Below are 22,166 nucleotides of genomic sequence, written 5' to 3' on the forward strand. Positions count from 1 at the left end.
TATGAATATCAAGCAGAACGTTCATTTAACTGAGCTGCTGGATAAACTTTGGCATTATTTGATTTTAAGAATTATTTTATTCAATATGCAGATCCAACATGCTGATAACATTAAAAGGGACTGCCAGCCAAATGTTATAATGATACATCATGCAACACTGCCACTGTATCATCAAGTCTGTATGCCAAAGGGTAAATAATGGCTAATTAATGTCAATTTAATGTTTCAAACACACATAAGCTCCCAGATGACCATGTTTCACTCCAGTAAAAGCCATATCAAGAGCATTAATTCATCCATGCAGATATCCTTTTAATCAGAAGCCAAGGAGGAGGTGATAATCTTCCCAGCTATTTGCTCTGCTGGCGGTCAGTTACATAAACTTAAGACTGATGATGTGATGACACACATACACACACCAACACACACACACACACACACACACACACTCACACTTGCAAGACAGTGTGCTCAAGTGTCACTCATCTGAATAAAAATTAGCGTGATTAAAGATTTGACTCCTCTTCCAAGGGCTGATATTTGAATTTCATCATTGCATCTTGTGTTATTATTTTAGACACAATTGCATGATTAACTGGATTGTTATACATCTTTTTTCTCCTACTGGATATACATGAGTTTGTAATGCCAAAACACTTTAGTTTATGATTTCATGAACATGCAATAATTTTGGTTTGAGATGAAAGATGATGATTTGCAAAAACAGCAATGTAACACTCAACTTAGAAATGACTTACTTATTTAAGTTGCACTTAAACCAATACCAGTGGGAATATTTTCAACTTAATTTGTATTTTCTGTTTATTTATTGATAGAGTTGGGTTTTTTTTTTTTACATAAAAATCATAATCCCTTTGAAATGACAGAAAAGATAACTAGTCGAGGAACAATTAGTTGATGAATAGATGAAATAACTGAAAGACGATAAAATAACACAAATTTTGACTTAATTTTTGGCATACTCCTTATGCAATTTTAAGACATCTCTTTGGACTTTGGAAACCTGTGGTGGGCATTTCTCCTTATTTTTGATATTACAGGCTTAAACCATAAGTCAAAAAAAGTAATTGATAGATAATCAGTTGTGGAAAAAAATATCAGCTGCAGCCCTAAACTGCTCTCTCTATGTTTTTCCAAACCTAATGTTCAATGTTCCTCCTGTGTGACCTGAACCCTTCGGCTTCACTCCTGTAACCAGCTGTTACTGTCTGTCTGTGTGGCTGTGTCTTCTCTGCTCTGGGGCTTCTTCTCTGCTGTGTGGGCGAGGTTATAAATAAGAAGCTGGAGGTTTTTGTGTGTGCGTGTGTGTGTTGTTTAACCAGCTGCTGGGGAAGTTTGTTTGTCTACTCTGTAGTACAGGTGTACTTGCTGGCCTCTTGATGCTGTTCCCGGGCCTGGTTTAAGGTTCTCGCCCCGGCCAGCGCTTACCACCCTACTTTTACCTCAAGGGTTTAGGTCTGTCACCTGTCTCCTGTGTTTTAGCTGTGTGTGTACGTATGGGCCTTTTTTGAAATGTATTGTTCAAAATCTGTCCAAAAAAGCATAAAAAATGGTCTTGTTGTATGACATAATGTTTGTTTCCCCCTCTTATTTTAGCAACATATTTTAAAATGTTTGATTCTTTAACACAAGTTGATAGATTTATATATGTAGATGCAAGAAACATGACTCATATACTTTGATTGGTGATATACGAGTGATGTCATATGGTTGTAGTCTGTCCTTTTTTAAGATGACCTCCAGAAATCTGATTTGAGGAGTTAGTTAAGAATATTTTGAAGATTTTATGCCTTTTCTGATCTTTGAACAGCTCCCCTGAGATAAAACATAGCCTTAATGCGCACGCGCGCGTGTGTGTGTCTCCGTCTAGACAGAGAGGAGCATGGGAAAGTGGCCCAGACTTTCCAGGGCAGACCACCAGCAGTGAGTCCTGGGTGCAGTTCCAGGGGGTCCCCTCCAACTTCTGAAAAACATGAAGTTGTCCCTCCCAGTAAATTATTTCTAAATAAATTATGTAATTGAAAATATATATTATTAATATATATATTAATAGAAGCCAACTCCACTTTTTAAATAATTCACACATAAACACAACACTATTTATGTGCCCCCTATGTATCCTGTTCAGTGGTCTGAACCGTTGCATATACTAAACTCAGTGGGAATTTAGGAAATGAAGTTAACAGTTTACTTCATCCTGATACCTTTACTTGCTATTGGACTACGTTTCCCAGATTCCATCTCTATAGCATCTCTGAGTTGCATCTTCAGTGAGTGAGTCTAGTGGCTGGTGACTGGTGACTGCTAGGACCATAGGCTAGTCCTGTGACAGATGCATTGTAAGTAATTTTGTTCAAACAAAGATAAAGTCTACCCATCAACAGAATAAAAGGTTTAAAAACATAACAAGACTGTGTTTACCGCCTCAAGTGAATTAACTTATCCCCAGCCAGATCCATATTTAGAGGTAGCTAGCTAGCTAATGTTACATTGATCATACCTGTAAAACTTCTTAAGAAAATTCCATGTTTGTGGTCCCCCCCCCAATTTCAGATCTATTCCTTCTGTACAAACCTACACAGAATGCAGATATAAACACAAAAAACAATATAAAAGAAAAAACTAATTACTAAAAACCCACACCATTTTCACCATATTGTTTATTAAGTCAAGTCAAAAACAAGATGAGTTTCATCAGTAGAACACAGTTGTACCTCCCCTCACTAAACTGCCAGTATCTTTGCTTTTTAGCTCACTAGCAGCATGTCGGTCTGTTGGTCGGTCTGTCCACCACTTTGGTCCAGACTGAAATATCTAAACATCTACTGGATGGATGGCCATGAAAATTTGTTCAGACATTCATGGTTCCCAGCGGATGAATCATACTGACTTTGGTGCTCCTCTGACGTTTCCTCTAGTACTGGCAGTAGGTCAAAGTTTTGACTTATCCTTAAAATATCTTAATAGATGGATTGGCACAATATTTGGTCCAGGCATTCATGGTTTCCTAACAACTATTGGATGGATTGCCATGAAATTTCGTGTTTTGTAATTTGGCTTTTCATGTCTCCCTTAGGATGAATTGTAATCACTTTGGTGAAACCAAAATTCGGTTTACAGTACTTGCAAAATGAATGATATTCCCATCAGCCTCAGCTGTACTTCGTATATAAAAGCACCGCTGTGCCTAAGTACAGTCTCACAGAGCCACTAAAATGGCTGTAGACTCTTAATCTTGTTTATTTACAGAAACCACTGGAAAATGCACCGCAGGAAAATGTGAATCCATACTCCTGCTGCAGTTTGATGGTGATGTGATCAATGACTTTTTCTCCAAGCCTGGTGTGACTTGATATTCAAGGTCAGTATTGCATGTGAATCATATGGCAGTCATGGCATTAGAACCAGCCTAAGGAACACACACTGAATGAGTCAAACACAAAGGTCCCTAAGACCTTGCCAGCAGGCCAGAACTGGGTCAAGGCTATAGACTGACTACTTTTCTTAAATAGAGATTACTGTAGTTGGTCATTAAAGGTGCTATTGATAACACTGATAACATCCAGCCACTAGATGACTCCACCTCCCCCCTTCCATTAAATTCCAGTGGTTGCCAGTTTGTTTCATGAAACGTTATCTATGGTAATCTTGGCTAGCTAGCTTTAGGTAACCCTTTTTTCCCCATCATTTGATAATTATTGGTGCCCTATATTGCAATATTTACCGTAAAATGGCATTTAAATCATCCTTACACTATAAGACATTAGGTAAATATTCACATTTTAATCCAATGAAAGAGTACAGTACAGTACGTTGTAGGGATGCTATTAAAACCCACAGCGCTCAACATTAGACAGCTACAGTGAAAAATGACGTTAGCTAGCGTTAGTGTTAGCGTAGTGTTGACCTAACATTAGTCAAAGTGTTTTCTTGCTGAAAACAAATCTCATAGCGGATTATAAAAAATAATCTGAGCACCACACAGCAACAATGGCCACAGGGAGAAAGGACGACTGTATGATCATGTCAGCATTTTCAGATTTTTATATTAACGTGAGTACCGTTACTTCTGAGCTCAATGCAGTTGGCTACATGGCTAGCTAGCCACAAGTACCTCAGCATAGGGCTAAGCTAATGAGATGACACCCTCAATAACAGTCACGTTTTGGGTCTAAACACTATAATGAGCAGATTTACAGTAGTTTAGAACTTTAATTTACCTTCAACATGCCACACTGGTAATATATTGGGATCCCACGTCCACTCCGTTCTTAAAGAAGAGTGACCGTCTTTTCATAAGCAGACCAGTCAATCAAGTTGCACTGCATAAACTTGTAGGCTACTGACCCCTAGGCCATCGGTTATGTTGGACCCTGACCCACTTCTAAATCCTCTCTGATACGCATCTTCGTTATAACGTTACATTGTTTGAGGGAACTATAACGTTAGGTAACTGGACGCAACCGTCACTAATGCTAACGTAGCTCCTCAACTTAAGCTGTTATATTTCTAATTTTGACTAACTGGTGACAATTACTGGTGACATTAGTTAAGGTTGTAAGGACTATGGCTGTCGGTAGTTGTTGTTTAAATATGCAAAATTGTAATTTTATGGGTTATTGTTGTTCGGACTATTAAGCTAAGATAGCTAATATGTGCTAATGTCAGTGTCTGTTTATTCCACACTAATTGGCAACTATACCACGTGATACCAACAAAACATTCATTTTGGACCCGTCAAACTTTTTAAAATGATTAATACAGAATCATATTTTTTTTGGGAGGAAAAGTGGTACTTTTATTCCACACCTTTCTAAAAGCTCTGTGGATGGATGGAATGGCTTGACTTGTATACTCAGTGTTTTGCAAAATGTATGGTCTGTCCTCTTTTTCTTTTGGTCATTTTAGGTTTTCTTCACTCTCGTTAATCAATGTCCCAGTTTCCTGTCATGCCTGCCTGTCTATTATGTTTATTAATCTGGCTACTGTAGGCGTCATATTTCTGTCAGACACGCACACACACCTTTTTTGAGAACAACATGTTTAAAAAATTCCAGTCAGCCTCACAGTTCATTCAGAGTGACCCAAACAGCTCATGGTGATTTATGACTGGCAGGGTCAGCTCCAGAGGAGGCTGTGAGGGGTCACACAGTCAGTTGGACAGCCAAAATAGATGCCTCTCCTTTACTCCCCCACTGGATCAATTTGTCTCTCTCAGCCCAGAGCTGTCACTGTAAAGCCAGTGTTGAATCTCGCAGCTTAGATCTCCTGGGTGAGTCTGTTAAAAGACCCTGAGTCTGTTAAAAGACTGTTTGAGTTTTTCTGTAGCTCACTGTTGTGCCCATACTGGGTTTAGCATTGGTGTGGTATAATATTAGCATCCAATGGAATAGTGAACAGTTTTAAGTATTGTATGTCACATGGGTGTCACGACCATAATGATGACATTCCTGCCACTCCTGTCTGCACCTTTGCAAAGTGGGTCAGTACGTGTTTAGTTTCTTCACCAGCATGCTCATAGTGTTGCTGTACCAAACTGGAGTTGAATTTACTTGTTTGGAGCAAGAAAATTCACTTTAATGCAACAGCATGGAGCCTTAATGGAGGTGAGGTGGGATGAGCAGGTGGTGTTCACCGCAGCTGTGTGTTGAAGTTTTCAGACACCTGTCAGTCAAGGTAGACACACCCCACCCAAAACATGACCCTCTTAACCTTGATGTTACAATAATTTTAGAATTGCAACAAAGACACAAATTAGAAAAGGGAAGCAAGCTCTTGAGATCTCAGCTTATATTGACTTGTAGGAAGAAATTTGACCTTTGACCTCCACGCAGAGGGAGCCAGCATCTAGTGGTTATTACTGGTACTGCATCTTCAGGCACTTGCACATTGGATTGACATCGGAAGGATCAGCTGTAGTGGTTGCTGCTTGAGTGAAAACCAATGTGGATACAGCTAAGTGCACTTCTGCAACAGAGAAACCATAGAGTTGTTTGCCAGTTTCTAACCCTTGTCCACTGACCACTGATTACAGATCAAGAGACACATAAACAGTATTTTTCAGTTCGAGTTAGAGCCAAATTCTTTTGAAATCTTTTCTTTTCTCCTGTCCAGATGGTTTGATAATCTTTGCACCAGGTTACTGATTTGAGCTTTCAGCTTTACTGATATGTTGCCATACCATGCAGTAATGACGTATCTAATTATGCTTTCCGGTAGAACCGTAAAAAGAGCTTTTGTTCAACACCGTATACCATACTGGGCAGAAAATAGACCTGTTGCTGCAAAAAAGACACCATGAACCAGATCAGTTGCAGCTTGCCGAGTTCAGGTCACAGCTGTTCCCAGCCAGCAGAAGCTAAGTTGTTCAATCAGACTTTCTTTGAGAATAAAACTGTCTTGATTTGCATCTTCATCCAGAAGTTAGTTACCAATAGCACTATTTATTTATTATTAAAGCATATATGAAATGCTTTTTTTTGTAGAACCTGGGTAACTCCATTTTATTGAATTCCTAAAAGGGCGGTTAGGAGTTATAATTAGAAAAAAATCCTAATGCCATTTCAGAGAAAATGTATAAATATGTAGATATGTATTATCAAAAGGATTAAAAATATCAATAAATACAATATAAGATTGTACTTTCAGCCACATCAGCTTTACCACAGACAAGATTGGCTGTATTGTATTATTGCCAATAATGTGGGCCATGGTCCTGGATGTGTTTTGTGCAGAGAAAAGCAGAAAATCCTCACATTGGAGAAACTGACACCAAATAATTTTGGCATTTAAACAAAAAAACCTCAAAATGATTAATCAATTACCCAAATAGTTGCCAATTAATTTATTGACAAATCGATTAATGAACTAATTGCCCCGTGAGGGGCAGTTCTTCTACTTTTACTTTTGATGCTTTAAGTACATTTTGCTGATAATATTTCTGTACTTTTACTTAAGTAAGATTTTGAATGTGTTTTGTGTTGGAGTATATTTACACTCTAGTATTGGTGCTTTGTTGTAAAATAAAGAAATCCACAGAATGCCAACTTCACTTGGCTTCCTATCAGTAAACTTTATCATAGGAGTGCAGTACACTCTTTCACACAAACTGAGTGATATTTACCAAACATAGCAATATAGAGGAGTGCTGTTTCACTGGTGTGAAGAAACCCACTGGCTAATGGGGAAGAGACTGTAATGATTAAATTATTTCATTAAAATGCCAATAATAGCTTGAATAATAGAGGGGGGTTAGCTTCAGATAAGAGCATCACCATGCTGTCAAAAATGTAAATCTAAACTTGATTAAATAGCTTTCTGAAATCTACAGCCACTGCTTGTATGGGATTCAAGCTCTTGAAAGTATGTTTGTTTACCACCAGAAACATGCCTGCATTTCAAGGACTCTAAAAAAGTTTAAGAAACACTGAAGCAGCCAATTGCTCATAAAACTGTCAACAATATGAACTTCCTGTGCAGCCCGCTTACTCACTGGAGGAAATGCATCCTCAGCTATGTTAACTGCTTTACAGAATGGTAATGAGGTGCTAGCTGCTTAAGCCAGAGTTTGGAACGATGCATGCGTGAAGTGCTGAGAATGCTGGAGGCAAAAATAGAAGGCCAAGGCTCAAGGTGCGTTTGTTTCCATCACTGGCTGGGATTAGCAACTTCTAAACACTCTTGCTATTGTAACAAAGTACGACTCATGAACACACACACCTTTTTAAATCCGCTCTAACATTGACAGTGCTGCTTCCAAATACAGTAAAGCCAGTGTTACATTCAGATCGCCAGGCTTGTTTTATTGGCTGTTTTTACATGTCTGGAGCTGTTAATGTTGCACAGACATTCACAGGGAGGATGAATAGTAAGATGACAGGTTAGAGTGCAGATAAAAACCTAATACTACCTGCAAATACTTTTTATGGTATGTTTTATCCTTTGTGAGGTGTCAGACAATGGACCTTGAAAATCCAGGCTGCATTTTCCAAGCTTAGTATAAACTATACGATTTAAGTCAGTCTGCTAAATGAATAAATAAATGTAAAAGATTTAAGTCAGGAAAACATCTGCTGAGAATATGCACAATGCAGATTATGGGAGTGTCAACATGATCACATGATGCCTTTTGAATCCCATGTTTAATGATAACCACAGATGTGGACTTGAGTCATTGTGACTTGGATTCGAGTTGTTTTGATGACTTGCAACTTGCCTTGACAGAAAATAAATGACTTAAGACTCGACTTGGAAGTTAAAGAATGGTGACTTGACTTGAGACATGATGACTTGAATGACTTATTTGTGTACATTTTGTGTTTTCAGTTTAAATATTACATTTAAAATATTAATAATGTTCAACGTTGTCAATGTTGACATTACAAGTGTCTGTGTAACGTTATCTGCTATGCGACCCCCCACTGGGAATGGCATTGTCATGACTGGATAACTACCCTGTCAGTCAAGCTCCTCGCGACATTACCTGATTAGTAGATCTCTGAATCAGATCAGATCATCATCATCATGCCTGTGCCAAGAGTCATCACTTTAGGATTCAAGAGTTTCACATATGAAGGAAAAACTGCTGAATGCAAGACCTGCTCATCAAAGATTTCTGACAGCCAGACTACAACATCAAACTTTGTTTGTCATTTGAAAACTCATTCGGATCAGTAAGTGTCTGTGACGGCTGATGTTAGCTAACCTTAGCTAGATACAATTTGTTTTCTCACAACTCTAGCTAACGTTAGCCTGATAACGATTGATATCACTAATCAACCCAATTACCGGAATAATATGTTGACATTGTAACTTTACGTTTCTGCAAACCACGGATCCGTTGAATATCAAAGTCCGTTTCAATATCGATCGCATTTTAAAATTCCTACGTTTCATTTAATGCCTCATTAAGTGGCTGTTATCAGTTGAATAATTCTGTTTCATGTTGTGACAACACTGTGTTTAAGGTCTGGTTAAGTTTCGGCACAAAAAACACTTTGGGTGAGAATACCCCAAAGGTTTGGGTGAAAATACCCAGTTTTGTCACCAGAAAAACAGGTGCAAAATGTCCCAATGTCTTGCTAAAAATACCTGGTTTTAGACAGGCACTAATACCTCTGTCTTTTCTCTTTATAAAGACCGGATACTGCAGGTAAGACTGCAATATCTTTTGGAGGAAAAAGTAACTTGACTTGGGACTCGACTTAACCTAACCTGTGATATGGGACTTGCTTGAGACTTGGACCAAATGACTTGAGTCACATGTCTGATGTTAACCCTGTTAACATCTATTAAGATTAAATTACATCTGTCTCAAGCTAATTCATCCATGGACTGACCAGACAAGGGCTGCAGCAAATGATTATTTTCATTATTGATGAATTGGTAAGTTGTTTGGCCTATAAAATGTCCGAAAATAGTGAAAAATTTACATCACAATTTTCCTACCTTGTAAGTGTAAGGTGAATTCATTAAATAGCTTGTTATTGTTAATTATTATTTTAGGGGATATTTTATTGCTATTTGATAGCTGGCGGTGGAGAGATTTTTTTAACTGATTGCTAAATTGTGGATTTGCTTTGCAGTGCAGTGAGTGGAACAAATGTGTGACACTTATTTATTCAAGACTCAATTCTTACATTTTGACAATTTAAGTGACACTGATTTTCCTAAACTTCACCGTGGTTTTCCAGTCAGGTTAAAACAAATTCTCTAAGTTGTTTGTAATTTCTCTTATTTGTTCCAGATCTGACAAATCAAGCTGTAGTGTTTGCACAGTTTTCAACTATGTAGTGCAGCTACAGTGCATCTAGCATGTAAAGCTATGATTTGGAGAAATGTAGAAGCCTGAATTAAGGATATGTGGATATTAAAATACAGCAACAGCATGAGAAAGCAACATACAGTAGGGATTTAATTTTTATGTCAGCAGTGATCCTCGTCTGAACCTCACATAGCCCATGTCCACCCCGTATGAATGTGTGAGTCACAGTGAAGTGGTTGTCATTCTCTGCTAGGATGAATAGTTAGTTTTTAAGGACACACACAAACACACACACACACACACTTTCATGGATTTATTTTTGTTAAACATTATTTTTAACCAGGCAAGCTGGTTCTGTGCAGATTGTAATTCACAATGATGACCTGACAAAGAAGCAAAGAAGGAGGGGCAGAGATTTGGGATGAAGTAAAATGTCGTGTTTATAATATGCATGAGTGAAATGAAGAGGGGGGAGAGAGAGTGAGACTGAGTAAGAAAGGGATTTGAGAGACAGAGAGAGAGACAGAGAGATGAGGACAAGGGCGACAAGGCCTTGGCTATGACCAGTTGAATCAACAGCTTCTCTCCTCTGGCTAGGACATGCTCGCTCTGCTCAAGCCTAATACCACAGACATGCTGTCATACACACACAATAACTCTCTCTCTCTCTCATCCCCACTCCCTGCCGCTTTTTCTCTTGTTCTCCCTCTCTCTCTCTTTCTGTGTCCCTTTGTGACTTTTGTACATTTGCCTTGTCACCCAGTAGAGTCAGTGCATTAACAGAGCCTGGAGGAGGACCAGAGAGAGGGAGGCAGAGCGAAAGGCAGACCATGAGGATAACAATGATAGCTCCAGTATATGACAACAACAACATCAACACACGTTTGTCCTCGGGCTTGTTCTCAACTGCAGAAGTCGAGGCAGAGGGCACGTTACTCTCAGATACATTATGATGAATAAGTTGTTTTCATTCTGTTCTTATTGGTGCATCACATCAGCCATTGTGCATACAGTTAGGGCTAGGTATTGTTTGATTATGACGATATGATACCCCAGTTTGAGTACCCATTAGTGTTGAAACGATTAGTCGATTAATCAGTTAGTCGACTGACAGAAATTTAATCAACTAAAATTTTGTCAAAATTTGTATTTTGTTTCAATGCCTTATTTAGCGTTTTTGTTTTTGTATTTACAGAAATATTTTTTTATTTAACAGCATAATCCAAGATTCTCAAATGCATCAGTGTTTAACACTGAGAGAACAAGGAGCCATAAAACAACTTTATTATACTAAACTAAATATTATACAGTATCTTACTAAAATGGATATAATAGGTAGTCTAGCCATTCCACCTTTGGTTCATGTCTTTTCGGCCAAAGTGCTTCTTCTGATGTTTTTATTATGTTTGTATATTTGTACCTGTATGTAAGCAGTTTAAATATGACGTTTTGTTAGGATATATTTTGAATTTTATACTTTATCAAACAAATATTGTATTGTTAACAGGGTACAATTATTGACTCTAGTGCATGCACATATTTTCAATTCATGCCTCTAGTTTACTTTTACAAAACATATTGCGAGGGAACACAAAATATTGCGAGGGAACGCAAAACATATTGATAGGGAACACAAAGCTTATTGCGAGGGAATGCAAAAGTAGTCCTAAAAAAATTCTTGCCATGATCTTTAGGGGGCTCCGTACCACATTTCAACTCTTCTTGAAAATCAAAACAGAGTAAATTGATTTATTTGGCATCAGTGAAGGTGTGCAGCAGTGTTTTTGAAAATCTTTAATGATGTGTGGTTTTAATGTTTGTGTTTTCATCGAAGAAACACAAACACATATGTACTTATATATGTACTTGTCATGAGTGCAGTTTTATAAGTCAAATGAAAAGAACTTGAATTAGCTGCCTAATTACAGTCGCCTCTATCTTCTTCTTCATCTCCCTTCAATCTGACACCAACACACACACTTTTGTCACAGGACATTACATCTACTTACATGAATTCCCTAGTGACTTAACTTAATTGCTACCATAAGCACTACATGCCTAACCTCAACCCTTACCCTAAAATGTAATAGGGACCATCTTTTTGTCTCTATGTGAGGATTAATGTGTGACAGTTCGCCCAGATTTATATCCCCAAAACGTCAGTAATAGAAATACACACACACACAAACATTCTGTGAATTGGTGTATCATTTTGTGTCGGCTTGGCTGGCAGTGGCTTTTTGGTATCAAGGATCAAGTTCCTTGTTGGCATTATAGGTTAATTATGGTCGTGTTATTGAGCCTCTGTGTGTGTGTGTGTGCATAGTGTAAGAGGATGCCACAGAAAAAAACCTAAGAATTCGACGTGCATGTTTTTGGATTTACTGCAAGGCTTGTCTCTCCCTTTCTCTCTCTCTCTTTCTCTCTCTGGCTTTCTCTCTCTCTCTCTCTCTCACCTCTCCTCATGTTTGGTCACCCTGCCCTTCTCAGACAAACATAGCACCCGGCACTCGAGGTGCTGCGAGACGGAGCAAGCAAACACAGAGAGACAGAGAAGCAGAGACAGAAAGCAGAGAGAGCACAGTAAATCAGGGACAGACTGAGAGAGAGAGGGAGAGGAAACAGGACAAATCAAAGACTAAGTGCAGCTCAGCTGAGGACTTGACGAATGCTCATCCGGCTGGCTTAAGGTTGTCCCCACACAGCTGTGAACAAGTGTCTGGGAAGAATGGATTTTCTTTTGATCCAACAGTCACTGAGCAGGAGCAGCAGCTCCGTAGATTATTATCACTCCTTTTGGATTATTTGACAGCATGCAGTAAGGAAGATGGTAATGTGACAATCTGCTCTGTTTGTTGTGAGATGCTTTTACTTCCTTTCTGTTCTGTCTTTGTTCAGAGTGAACACAGGATTTTGTCTTTTTTGTTTGGGTTATTTGCTATAACTCTAACCCTTGAATCATAATTTTACTTTAAACTGATCTGAGAGTTTAACATGTACTACTGAACTACTGAAAATATGTAGTTATTAAGTAACATTGCAGAATTTTATCTTAAATCTTTTCACCACTCTGGCTCTTGTTATACAGAAGCTTTTAGTAACAGTGTAAGAGCTGTTGGTACTGATTTATTTTGCTAATATAAAGTTTTGGCAGACTTCTGTCAAATCCTGAGCTTGTATTTATATGACAGTATTATACCAACCTGTCTAAAGGTGTTGGATGTTCTGTGAAGTTTCAGCTTCCTGGCGTTCAACTCCTAATCCATTATTTTCCTGTCACACACCTCTCTGAGATGACAGCAGAGGGTGCTTTATGTTACTCGTACTTTAGAAGGTGACTTGAAAATCTTGAATAACATCTTTAGTGCCGAAACAACAAGTCGATTAATGGATTAGTCTATCAACAGAAAATTAATTAACAACAATTTAGATTATTCATTATTTGTCATTTATAAAGCAAAAATGCTGAACATTAGCTGATTCAAGATGCTCAAATGTGAGGATTTGGTGCTTTTCTCAGTTTTATGTCTTTTGTACATTGAATATCTTTTGGATTTTGAACTGTGGGTCGGACAAAACAAGTAATTTGAAGACATCACCTTGCACTCTGAGAAAATGTAAGGGGTATTTTCCACTACTTTCTGACATATTATAAACTGGTTAAAGAAAATGATTACTAGCAGCCCTAAACATCTTATAATACACACCTTGCCTCTTTTAACACATCTTAAATGATTCATTAATGTAGAATGTCCTTGTAACATGCAAGACATGACAATTACAGCACTGTCTCCTTTTTAAATATTACTTCAGTCATTATTTATTACGTCCTGACAAGTAGCTTTTTATGTTAAAGCATGCATGTACTCTGACTGTGTACAACGTACAGCATAGCTCCCATAGCTTACGCTGGCTGCTGCTCTGTCCTGGAGTGTTTTGACTCAAGGTGAAGGTCTCAGGTTACACATCATTAAGGCAGATTCCACAAACCAGCCACTGTATCTGCCTCCTTCCTGGATCCCCATTTACTGGCATGTGAGTCGGTCTGGTGTGAAGAAACCATCCTATGGCATCAGATCAGGGAAGTCTGGAAATCAGTGCTGTCTGATGTATGGATTTGGATTTTGAAAGTTCAACACTTTCTTGTATTTTGGCCAGTTGAGAATCTCAGCCTGGATATCCTGATGGTTTTCTATGTTACACCAACCTCAGCTGCAGAGAGGGTGTGCCTGGTTGTACATAAAGTAGATACTGTTTGGCACTAACTGACTGGGAGGATATTATGTAGGGAGCTGAATTTTAAAATGCCCGCCCAGCTCTCCTGTAGGTTTGATTTGGCAGGACACTCTGGGTGTGTGTGTGTGTACCGCTATGATTTTCCCACCCTGTTCCCTGCATATTTGCCATGTCGTTGAAGCCCATTAACCCGACTATTCCTGTTTTGGGAGTGATCTGTTTGGGTATTTGTTCCTGTGTTGACCAGGTTACACAGTGCATCCTTTTTCTCTCAGCAGAAAGACATCTTGTCCCGTCCTGGTGAGTCAATGGAAATACGCAACAGTCAGCTCAACAGCTCTGTTTGCAAACCTACAAATCATTGCCTCGCTTTTACCCGGAGCCCACTCGTTTATGTTGCTTTGGCTAGGAATTACGCAGCATCTGCATTCAGAGTACACAGCATATCCAATGATACAGAGAACTTTTCAGTGATAGTAACTTCGAGTTGACGCGTTGACTGAGCTGAAGTGGCTCTGAGGCAGCTGTTTAAAGTGTTTAACTCTGATGGGTGTGGACAACTGCAAAGTGTTAATTTTTACTCTCTGAGCAAAATATACACTGCTCACATCCCTGTCTAGTTTTGAGATTCAGTGCATCAAAGGTTTTCTAATAGTCTTTTTCAGCCAAGGTTTTTGCAGAGCTGCACATTATATGAATATATTCAAATACTAGATAAAGCTTTATATGATTTATGAAGTCCCAGTTAGTGTGATAATAATTGGATGTATATGTGTCTGCACAATTTTAGGATTCAACATATATATATTTAAAAGATTTGATGTCATATATTTTGATGTTAGGTCTGATGACTGCATGACTGAGTGTAGTTCATCTGTGTTTTCACCTGTTTTTCCTGTATCTAAGTGATCGTTTCTGGTTGTTTGTTATGAAATCTGCCGGTGTGAGTTACATTAAGCACAGCTGTGGGCTAATTACAGATGATATGAGTGTGTCAGTGAAAGCTAAGCCACACTTTGATATAATAACACGCCTCGCACACACACACACAGCGCAGACACGTCAACGCACTCATGATGAGTTTAAAGACGTGCTTAAAGTCTCGGCTCATTCATAATTCCCTGACGTGTTTTCAATGACTTAAACACAGGCCTCACTACCTCCTGACTGCTACTTTACAGACACTTTCAAACCGTCCAGCTGATCAAGGCCGTCATGATTAGTGTTTTCCTTCCGCAAGCTCCGATTTGCTGATCCCTGTGAAGCTACTAAATATACCGTCTGGCCATCTCGGTGCCTCAGTGGTCATGTACAGTAGCTCTACTCAGCCTGTGTTTATGTCCGACCTCAGTGTAATTTGGTTTGTGTTTGTGCTCGGGTGTCTCTGGGTGTGTTGAGGTAGAGAGCCACAAGATGTTGCACTCAGAAAAAGAAATAAAAAAAGAGAAAAAAGCTGTTGCGACTCTCTTTGTACCTTTTAGCCTAAAAGCTGCACCTTTAGACTAAAAGGTACAACGTTGTATAGGTACATCCATTTACTCCAAAATAGTAAAGCCCCCCTCGACAAAAGATGGAATTTGGTACCTTTTCTCTGAGTAATCTCTTTTCCTGCCGCAGATTTCCAAACTGTAAATAACCTTGAATTGTAAATTATTTACACAAAAAATGCTCAAAAGACATACTAGATGTTTTTGGGAAACCTGAAAAGATCTGATATAATGTGTATTTTGATCTAGAATTTCTGGTTGGGCTGTTGTATAACGCAGCAACAATATAGGGAGCCAGTGAACTAGCATTAAACATCCAAAGAATTGGTTCCAATATATGAAAATTCAAAATAAAATTGTCAATGCAACTACATGCACCTCTAATTTGATCAGATTCATGCTTATTTGTAATGTCAAATTATAATATTGTCTACAGTGACACAGTGAAGAAAAAAATATTGAATACAGGTAATTTGAGGATAACAATGAAATGAAATGGAGAAATAGACACAACACTGTAGGATAAACTCCTTGAGATGAACCATCTCCTTTTGAAATGAGTTCCTTAGACACAAAATACATAAACATTAACAAAGACATAGCAAAGATAGTGCCTTCATTATGCTAATCAGTTATTTAAGTTAGTTTGTAGTTGCTGAAAATAATGCTTTAAGTTTGATTTACAGATTTGTAAATGTAATTCACAACTGAAGGAAACTTTTCAGAAAATGTGATGAATAGTTTTGACATGTTGCTTCTTCACCATTAAAGAATCTCAACTTTTATAGGCATCTATCTGTTTTAACAAGGAGACTCTTCGTCACCATATTTTTTGTCTGGTGTGAGGTACTTCTGTGCTCTATCGATTGTTATACTGTGGTTTGCCACTGCACAACTTCTGCGTCAGCGCTAATCTGTTTACTGCACAATTGAATTTTCCTCCAAATTACAAAATAGTTAAGATTGTCCATCATGATCGGTGTTTCCTGGTCAGGGCGCGTGTTATGTGAGCTGCTGTCATTCAGAAAGTTGTCATTTTCAGTGAATGGCTCAACAGAGCAGCAGGCTGAAAACAGCAGTTCATCAGAGTTCTGTGACGCAGATGTTAGTGGGGGTGTCCTTCCAGGTGAAAAAGAAGAGCGTAGATGCTAAAAGTCTTTATATGATGATTTTGTTGTTTTTGCTTTTGAAGTCTTACATGGAGTGTTAAAATCCCACAAATTGCAAAGCAAAAGGGATTTGAAACAATAGAATATGCCATGAGGAAAAACATCTAATAGACAAAATAGTGTACATTTTTATAGTTTTCATATTGTTTTGTTGTGCATTTCAGTTAATTACTAAGATGCTTTTACACAATACTTTAAAAATACTTTATAATAGAGAAAGTAATCTGCACTCACATTACATCATCAATCTCTCTTGCTCAAAACCTGCTTCTCCTGTTAGTTGGCCACATACCGTCTAGAAAAATAGGTGGCTTCAATGACTTTTTAAGTATAAGGTATTAATCAAGTGGGAAATACAGAACAATAGCTAACACCTGAGTGTAGCAGAGATACCATTTATTCTAGAGCACTCATTTTTTTGCAGTGAGTGGAATAACAATTTTCAACTTGGTGGGAAGTAGTAGCAGTCGAACAGTTCAGGCTCTGCATCAATGCAAACATGTTAAGCTGTGGTTTAGAGAGAATCAATCGCTGAATGGCACATAGCAATGACTAAAATTGTTTTGGATCTGACATTGAGTCTGAGTTCACGTTTATGAATTAAAGGACAGATACAGTAATTTTTACCTTGCAGATCATCGTAAAACACACTTCATTCAAAACCATCCTTGTTAATCTTTTTACTGTCACCAACTCTGGTTTGGTCGAAATAAATCCTTAATTCACCGCGTTAGATGAGAAAAGACAAGCAGTTTCACATGAGGGACTCACGTGCACTAACGCACACGCGGCCGGTGCGGCTATATAAACAAAGCACAGAGAAGCTGTGATAACAACATACATAGAGGGGGTGTGACATCGTCCTCTGCTCAAGCCACCATTACTCTGCTATATCTTTATATAGCAAAGAGTTGTTTGCTGCTATATTAATGTTTAGAATCTCATTTACAGAACCTTTTAAGAATGAAATTTCTGAGATTGAGAATGGTGAGGTGGAGAGGAAGTCTGGAAACTTAATGGTCATGTAAACTGACCAGAATTATAATAATAGCTTAAATGTTAATAGTTCTGACAAATAAATTATTCTTTCTTTTGCCTTCCCTTCCCCCACAGGAAGGTCAGAGGTCAAATACAGAACAGTGCCCCTGGAGTCAATAGGAATATAGCTGATGCATATAATTTGGCCACCAGTATTTACAAATGTTCCAGGTGGTTAAAAGTTACATTAAGGAGCTTTCATACTTCCTCTGATTTGTCTTCTAATGAGGCACAGCAGGAGGATACAAAGGTGAAAGCTCTGTGTGACGATAACAGACATTGCTTTATAAGTCTCCCTCTGTGCACTGAGAAATTCATAGGAAAGTCTGAGGTTGCCCAAATGTCTTCTCCAAACAGAAGGCCTAACAGGATTTAAATAATTTTAGTGCTACAGAATAAGACATTTTCTTGTGTTGGCTACTCTGTTTGAGTTGTACAATAACTAACTTTTTCACTGTAGGCATGATTAACTGAGCTGTAAGGCTTAAGGCTCCTGAATGTGATCAAAGGATACCTGTAAGCCGATTAATCCTTTGTGTGGAAAAAATGCTGCCAAAAATGCTTTGTGTTCACTGCCAGTGTGATATCAGATATCTTACATGAATATATCACTATTATATCAATCTAAAGTGACGTGAAGCATTAAAAAGGGTGCATTTGCAACACAGGTCACACCTGCTGATTGACATTATCTTAATCGGTGTAGCTTCATCATTTTAATAAATTAGAAACGCCCATACCTTTGATTAGGTTGGAGGATTACATGCACACACTCATCTGTCTAGCCCTTTTTAATACACATTTGAGTAGAATATATTGTTCAAAGTTCCTGAAAAGTCAAGATTGTTGGGAATACATAATTCCATAACGCTCGCAGAAGTAATAATGAATTGGGATGAGAGAACTACTTCCTGTACATAAATCCATGTCTGTCCCTCAGCTTTTCTTTGTGTGGGCAGCAGGAAAACGAAAATTAAAATAGTTTAAAATAGTTTGTGTGATTCAGTGGGGAATTTATGCATATCGGCTCTTTTTTTTTTACTAAGAAAAACTGCAGAAGTAAACACAGGAAATGGATTCTTTTCGTGCTTATTTAGAGGCAGTATCAGTGTCAGTAGAGGCTTTGAAGATTCGACAAATCACATCAATTGTGCTTATTGTGCTTCACATACTTCTCAGGAATTTTGTATACATAATATTACACAAACTAAATATTTGTGAGGATACTTCATTGGACTCATAAACTAAGGGGAGGTACAGTAGTTATATAAATAATAAGAAGTAAAGACAAAATTAATTTGCTATTGAAATTAATGTACAGTAGCAATCATGAAAACCGGCATTTTTGGAACCAAATGCTTTAAATATTTCTAATATTTTTTTTCATTGTTAAATATTTTGTTGTCCAGGCAGGAACTTGCTTGACATCAGGAATGTGCAAAGACTATTTCTGTTCCATAATGACACTGGACAGAGATATTCAAACTGTCCTCAGCTCCCGTACTGGGACATCTTATCCACAGTAATGTAAGCATCGCCATTTCTTTCAGTGGCTGAGTGAGAGAGATCTGGGTGTTTATATAGAGCCGTGTGAATCTGCAGCAACAGTATGCTGACCTGGGCAGAAAGACAGTCCACTCATACGCCACATACTAGAGACGGACACACAAAACAAAACACACTCAACAAAGCATTTATGCTGTAAACAGCATTACATTTGCAAGTCAGCCTTGACATGTATTCTTGTAAGCAGACATACAGTAACTGGTGATATGTGGCTTGCTTCTCACCGCTGACTCATCAGAATCAGAATAAGAATCAGAAATACTTTATTGATCCCTGAGGGGGAACTCTTTGTTACACTCGGGGATCAATAAAGTATTTCTGATTCTGATTCTGATTAAGAAATAAAGAAAAAAAACACACACTCAACAAAGCATTTATGCTGTAAACAGCATTACATTTGCAAGTCAGCCTTGACATGTATTCTTGTAAGCAGACATGCAGTAACTGGTGATGTGTCTTGCTTCTCACAGCTGACTCATATTACCAGCAGTGTTAATACACTGGTAATACACTAAAGTAAAATTTCACTCTCATTTTGTAAGCACGCCAAAGTCTTTCTAGCCTTTGTATGTTTATTAATTTATCACCATTACCAGGGGACCCAACCCAACATCACTGTTTAATATTCTTCTTAAGGTCACATTCATTTTAATTTCTGCAATTTCCAAGCTGCCCTTTGCCAAGAATCCCAGACCTCCCCCACTGACAACTGAGAAAAAACACTGACGCTCACTGACATTATTTAAGAGTTGATGAAGCAGGTGCACATTGTCTTTGATGAAGCATTTAATTTAAATCGTATGAGCTGTGAAGTGATTTTGCTTACAGTGCATGTTATGCTGCATATGCTTCTGAGCCTGCCACCATCCTCATTCTCCTCTTATTTGATAACCACTACCGTTGCTTCCATTATTATCTTCTTCCTCCTTCATGTTTTCATGATGACCATCACTGTGTTTTGTCCCAGCGGGTGTGGTAGGACTGACCAGAAAGCTCTGAGTCACAGTGTTGTTTCTGGAGCTGTGGGGGTTGTGGACTGTCTGAGAGTTCAGCATTTTTAGATCATAATGTAGGGGGATAAGACAGAGAGGGTGGATGACCATTGTTGCTTGAGAGAAAAAATGAGAACAAGCAGAAGCAGATATATAAGAAACAACAAACATATAGGGACACAATACACATAATAGGAAAGAGAATTCTGTGCTACATTTTGGCTTTTCAAAGGTGCAGAGAAGGAGACGCACACCAGATAGCAGAGCTGGAGAGGCAGTGAGCCAGTGTTAGCCTGAGGCGACATAATTCATCACACCCTAACACACCCTTCTCTGTTTCCATCTCCCTACATCCATATCTGTTTTTCTTCCTCACCACAGCTGGGAACCCTTGAGTTCAGTGGAATGATTTTAACGAACATATATGGGACTGGTATCGATCTTCTCATTTAACGCTCAGCTGGAAAGTAAATATATGTATTTCCCAAAATGTCTTACTATTCCTTTAATCTAAATGATTCATTCTACTCAAGACTGGAAGATTTTTAAACTAAGAAGCATTTCCACGTATCTTTTCTGTTTCTTGCTCCTAATCTCATACAGTAAATGACACGGAACACACTGCCTGGGGGGGGGGGCAGCAACATTCACACATCGCATATATCTCCCCACAGAGCCTTAGCCATGCATGTCTATACAATAACCCTCGAGGTCTGTTGCAGTGGCCTTTGCTGGGCTAAATAAAGCAGGGCCTAAAAGTGGGTAGTGGGACATGAGTCATGAGTTCAGGTCAAAGGGAATGTGAAACCATAAACCAGGAGGTTAGCTAGCCTTGAGACCAGCCATCACACACTAGGTTTACTTAGATGTTAGCTGTCAGGCTGGCTGATTATATGTATAATGTTGAGTGTTTGTGTTTGTGTAGCTATTCTCTCAGTATGTCATGAGGTTGAGGACAAGGCCTGTGAGATGCCAGTGAGATGAAAGTGACTCCAGGTTTCCTGTTGTTTAGCATTACTGTACATTACAGGAGCTTTAAGTAATACATTTTTTTGTTCACTTCTATAGTTATTAAATAAATAAGTCACAATTTCAATAGAGGAGACACAATCAATGAATTAACAAATTCCAAACATTTGTTGGTTGCATCTTTTCAAATGTGAGGATTTGTGGCTTTTTTCTGTTTTATGTCATTGTGAATTGAATATCTCAAGGTTTTGGACTGTTGTTCAGACAAAACAAGCAATGTGAATATATCTCCTTGGGTTCATTTTTCACCATTTTCTGACATTTTAGTGACTGATTGATTAATGGTAAATGGACTGTACTTGTATAGCACCTTTCTAGTCTTCTGACCGCTCAAAGCGCTTTACACAGTACATATCGCATTCACACTGATGGCAGAACTGCTCATCAGTACAAAGAAACTAATTAATCATTCACACACCAAAGGCACAGCCCTTGGGAGCAATTTGGGGTTCAGTGTCTTGCCCAAGGACCCTTCGACTGAGGGAAGCCGGGATCAAACCACCAACCTTCCAATTGGTGGACGACCTGCTCTGCCACCCTGCTCAGCCGCCCGAAAAGTAATCGAAAAGTAATCTGTAGATTAAATGATAACAAAAGTAACTGTTAGTTGCTGCTCTTGCAGAGCAGCATGAATATTTCATTCAAAAGGCAGAAGCGTTTCATTGTAAAAGCAAACTACTGAAGTAACAGTAGTGCTTCATCATTTGCTTCTTTAATTAACAATGAAATGTCATATGATTCTAGCGGCTTGTTTATGTCATTGTCTTCCATTGCTTTCAGCTGAACATGTGATTAGATGGGAGGAAAGTGAAAGTCGTAAATTACATCATGTGGCAAGGTATTCTTGAAATCACTGGTGTGAGGT

The 22,166-nt window shown here is 38.4% G+C and overlaps 1 protein-coding gene across 3 annotated transcripts in view; it reads left to right on the plus strand.

The window, feature by feature from the left end:
- The first annotated feature begins 11,939 nt into the window (after positions 1-11,939).
- Positions 11,940-22,166, plus strand: part of LOC122882739 — a 37,889-nt gene continuing 27,662 nt past the window's right edge. For 2 of the 3 annotated variants that reach the window (XM_044210445.1, XM_044210444.1), the window contains exon 1: positions 11,941-12,614. In XM_044210445.1, coding sequence (XP_044066380.1) covers positions 12,612-12,614 — 3 coding nt within the window. In that variant the 5' untranslated portion in view covers positions 11,941-12,611. Of the gene's footprint in view, positions 12,615-22,166 lie in introns of all 3 variants that reach the window. The other variant, XM_044210443.1, reaches the window with a different exon arrangement.

This window comes from Siniperca chuatsi, linkage group LG10 (genome assembly GCF_020085105.1).
Source record: "Siniperca chuatsi isolate FFG_IHB_CAS linkage group LG10, ASM2008510v1, whole genome shotgun sequence".
Classification (NCBI taxonomy): Eukaryota; Metazoa; Chordata; class Actinopteri; order Centrarchiformes; family Sinipercidae; genus Siniperca; species Siniperca chuatsi.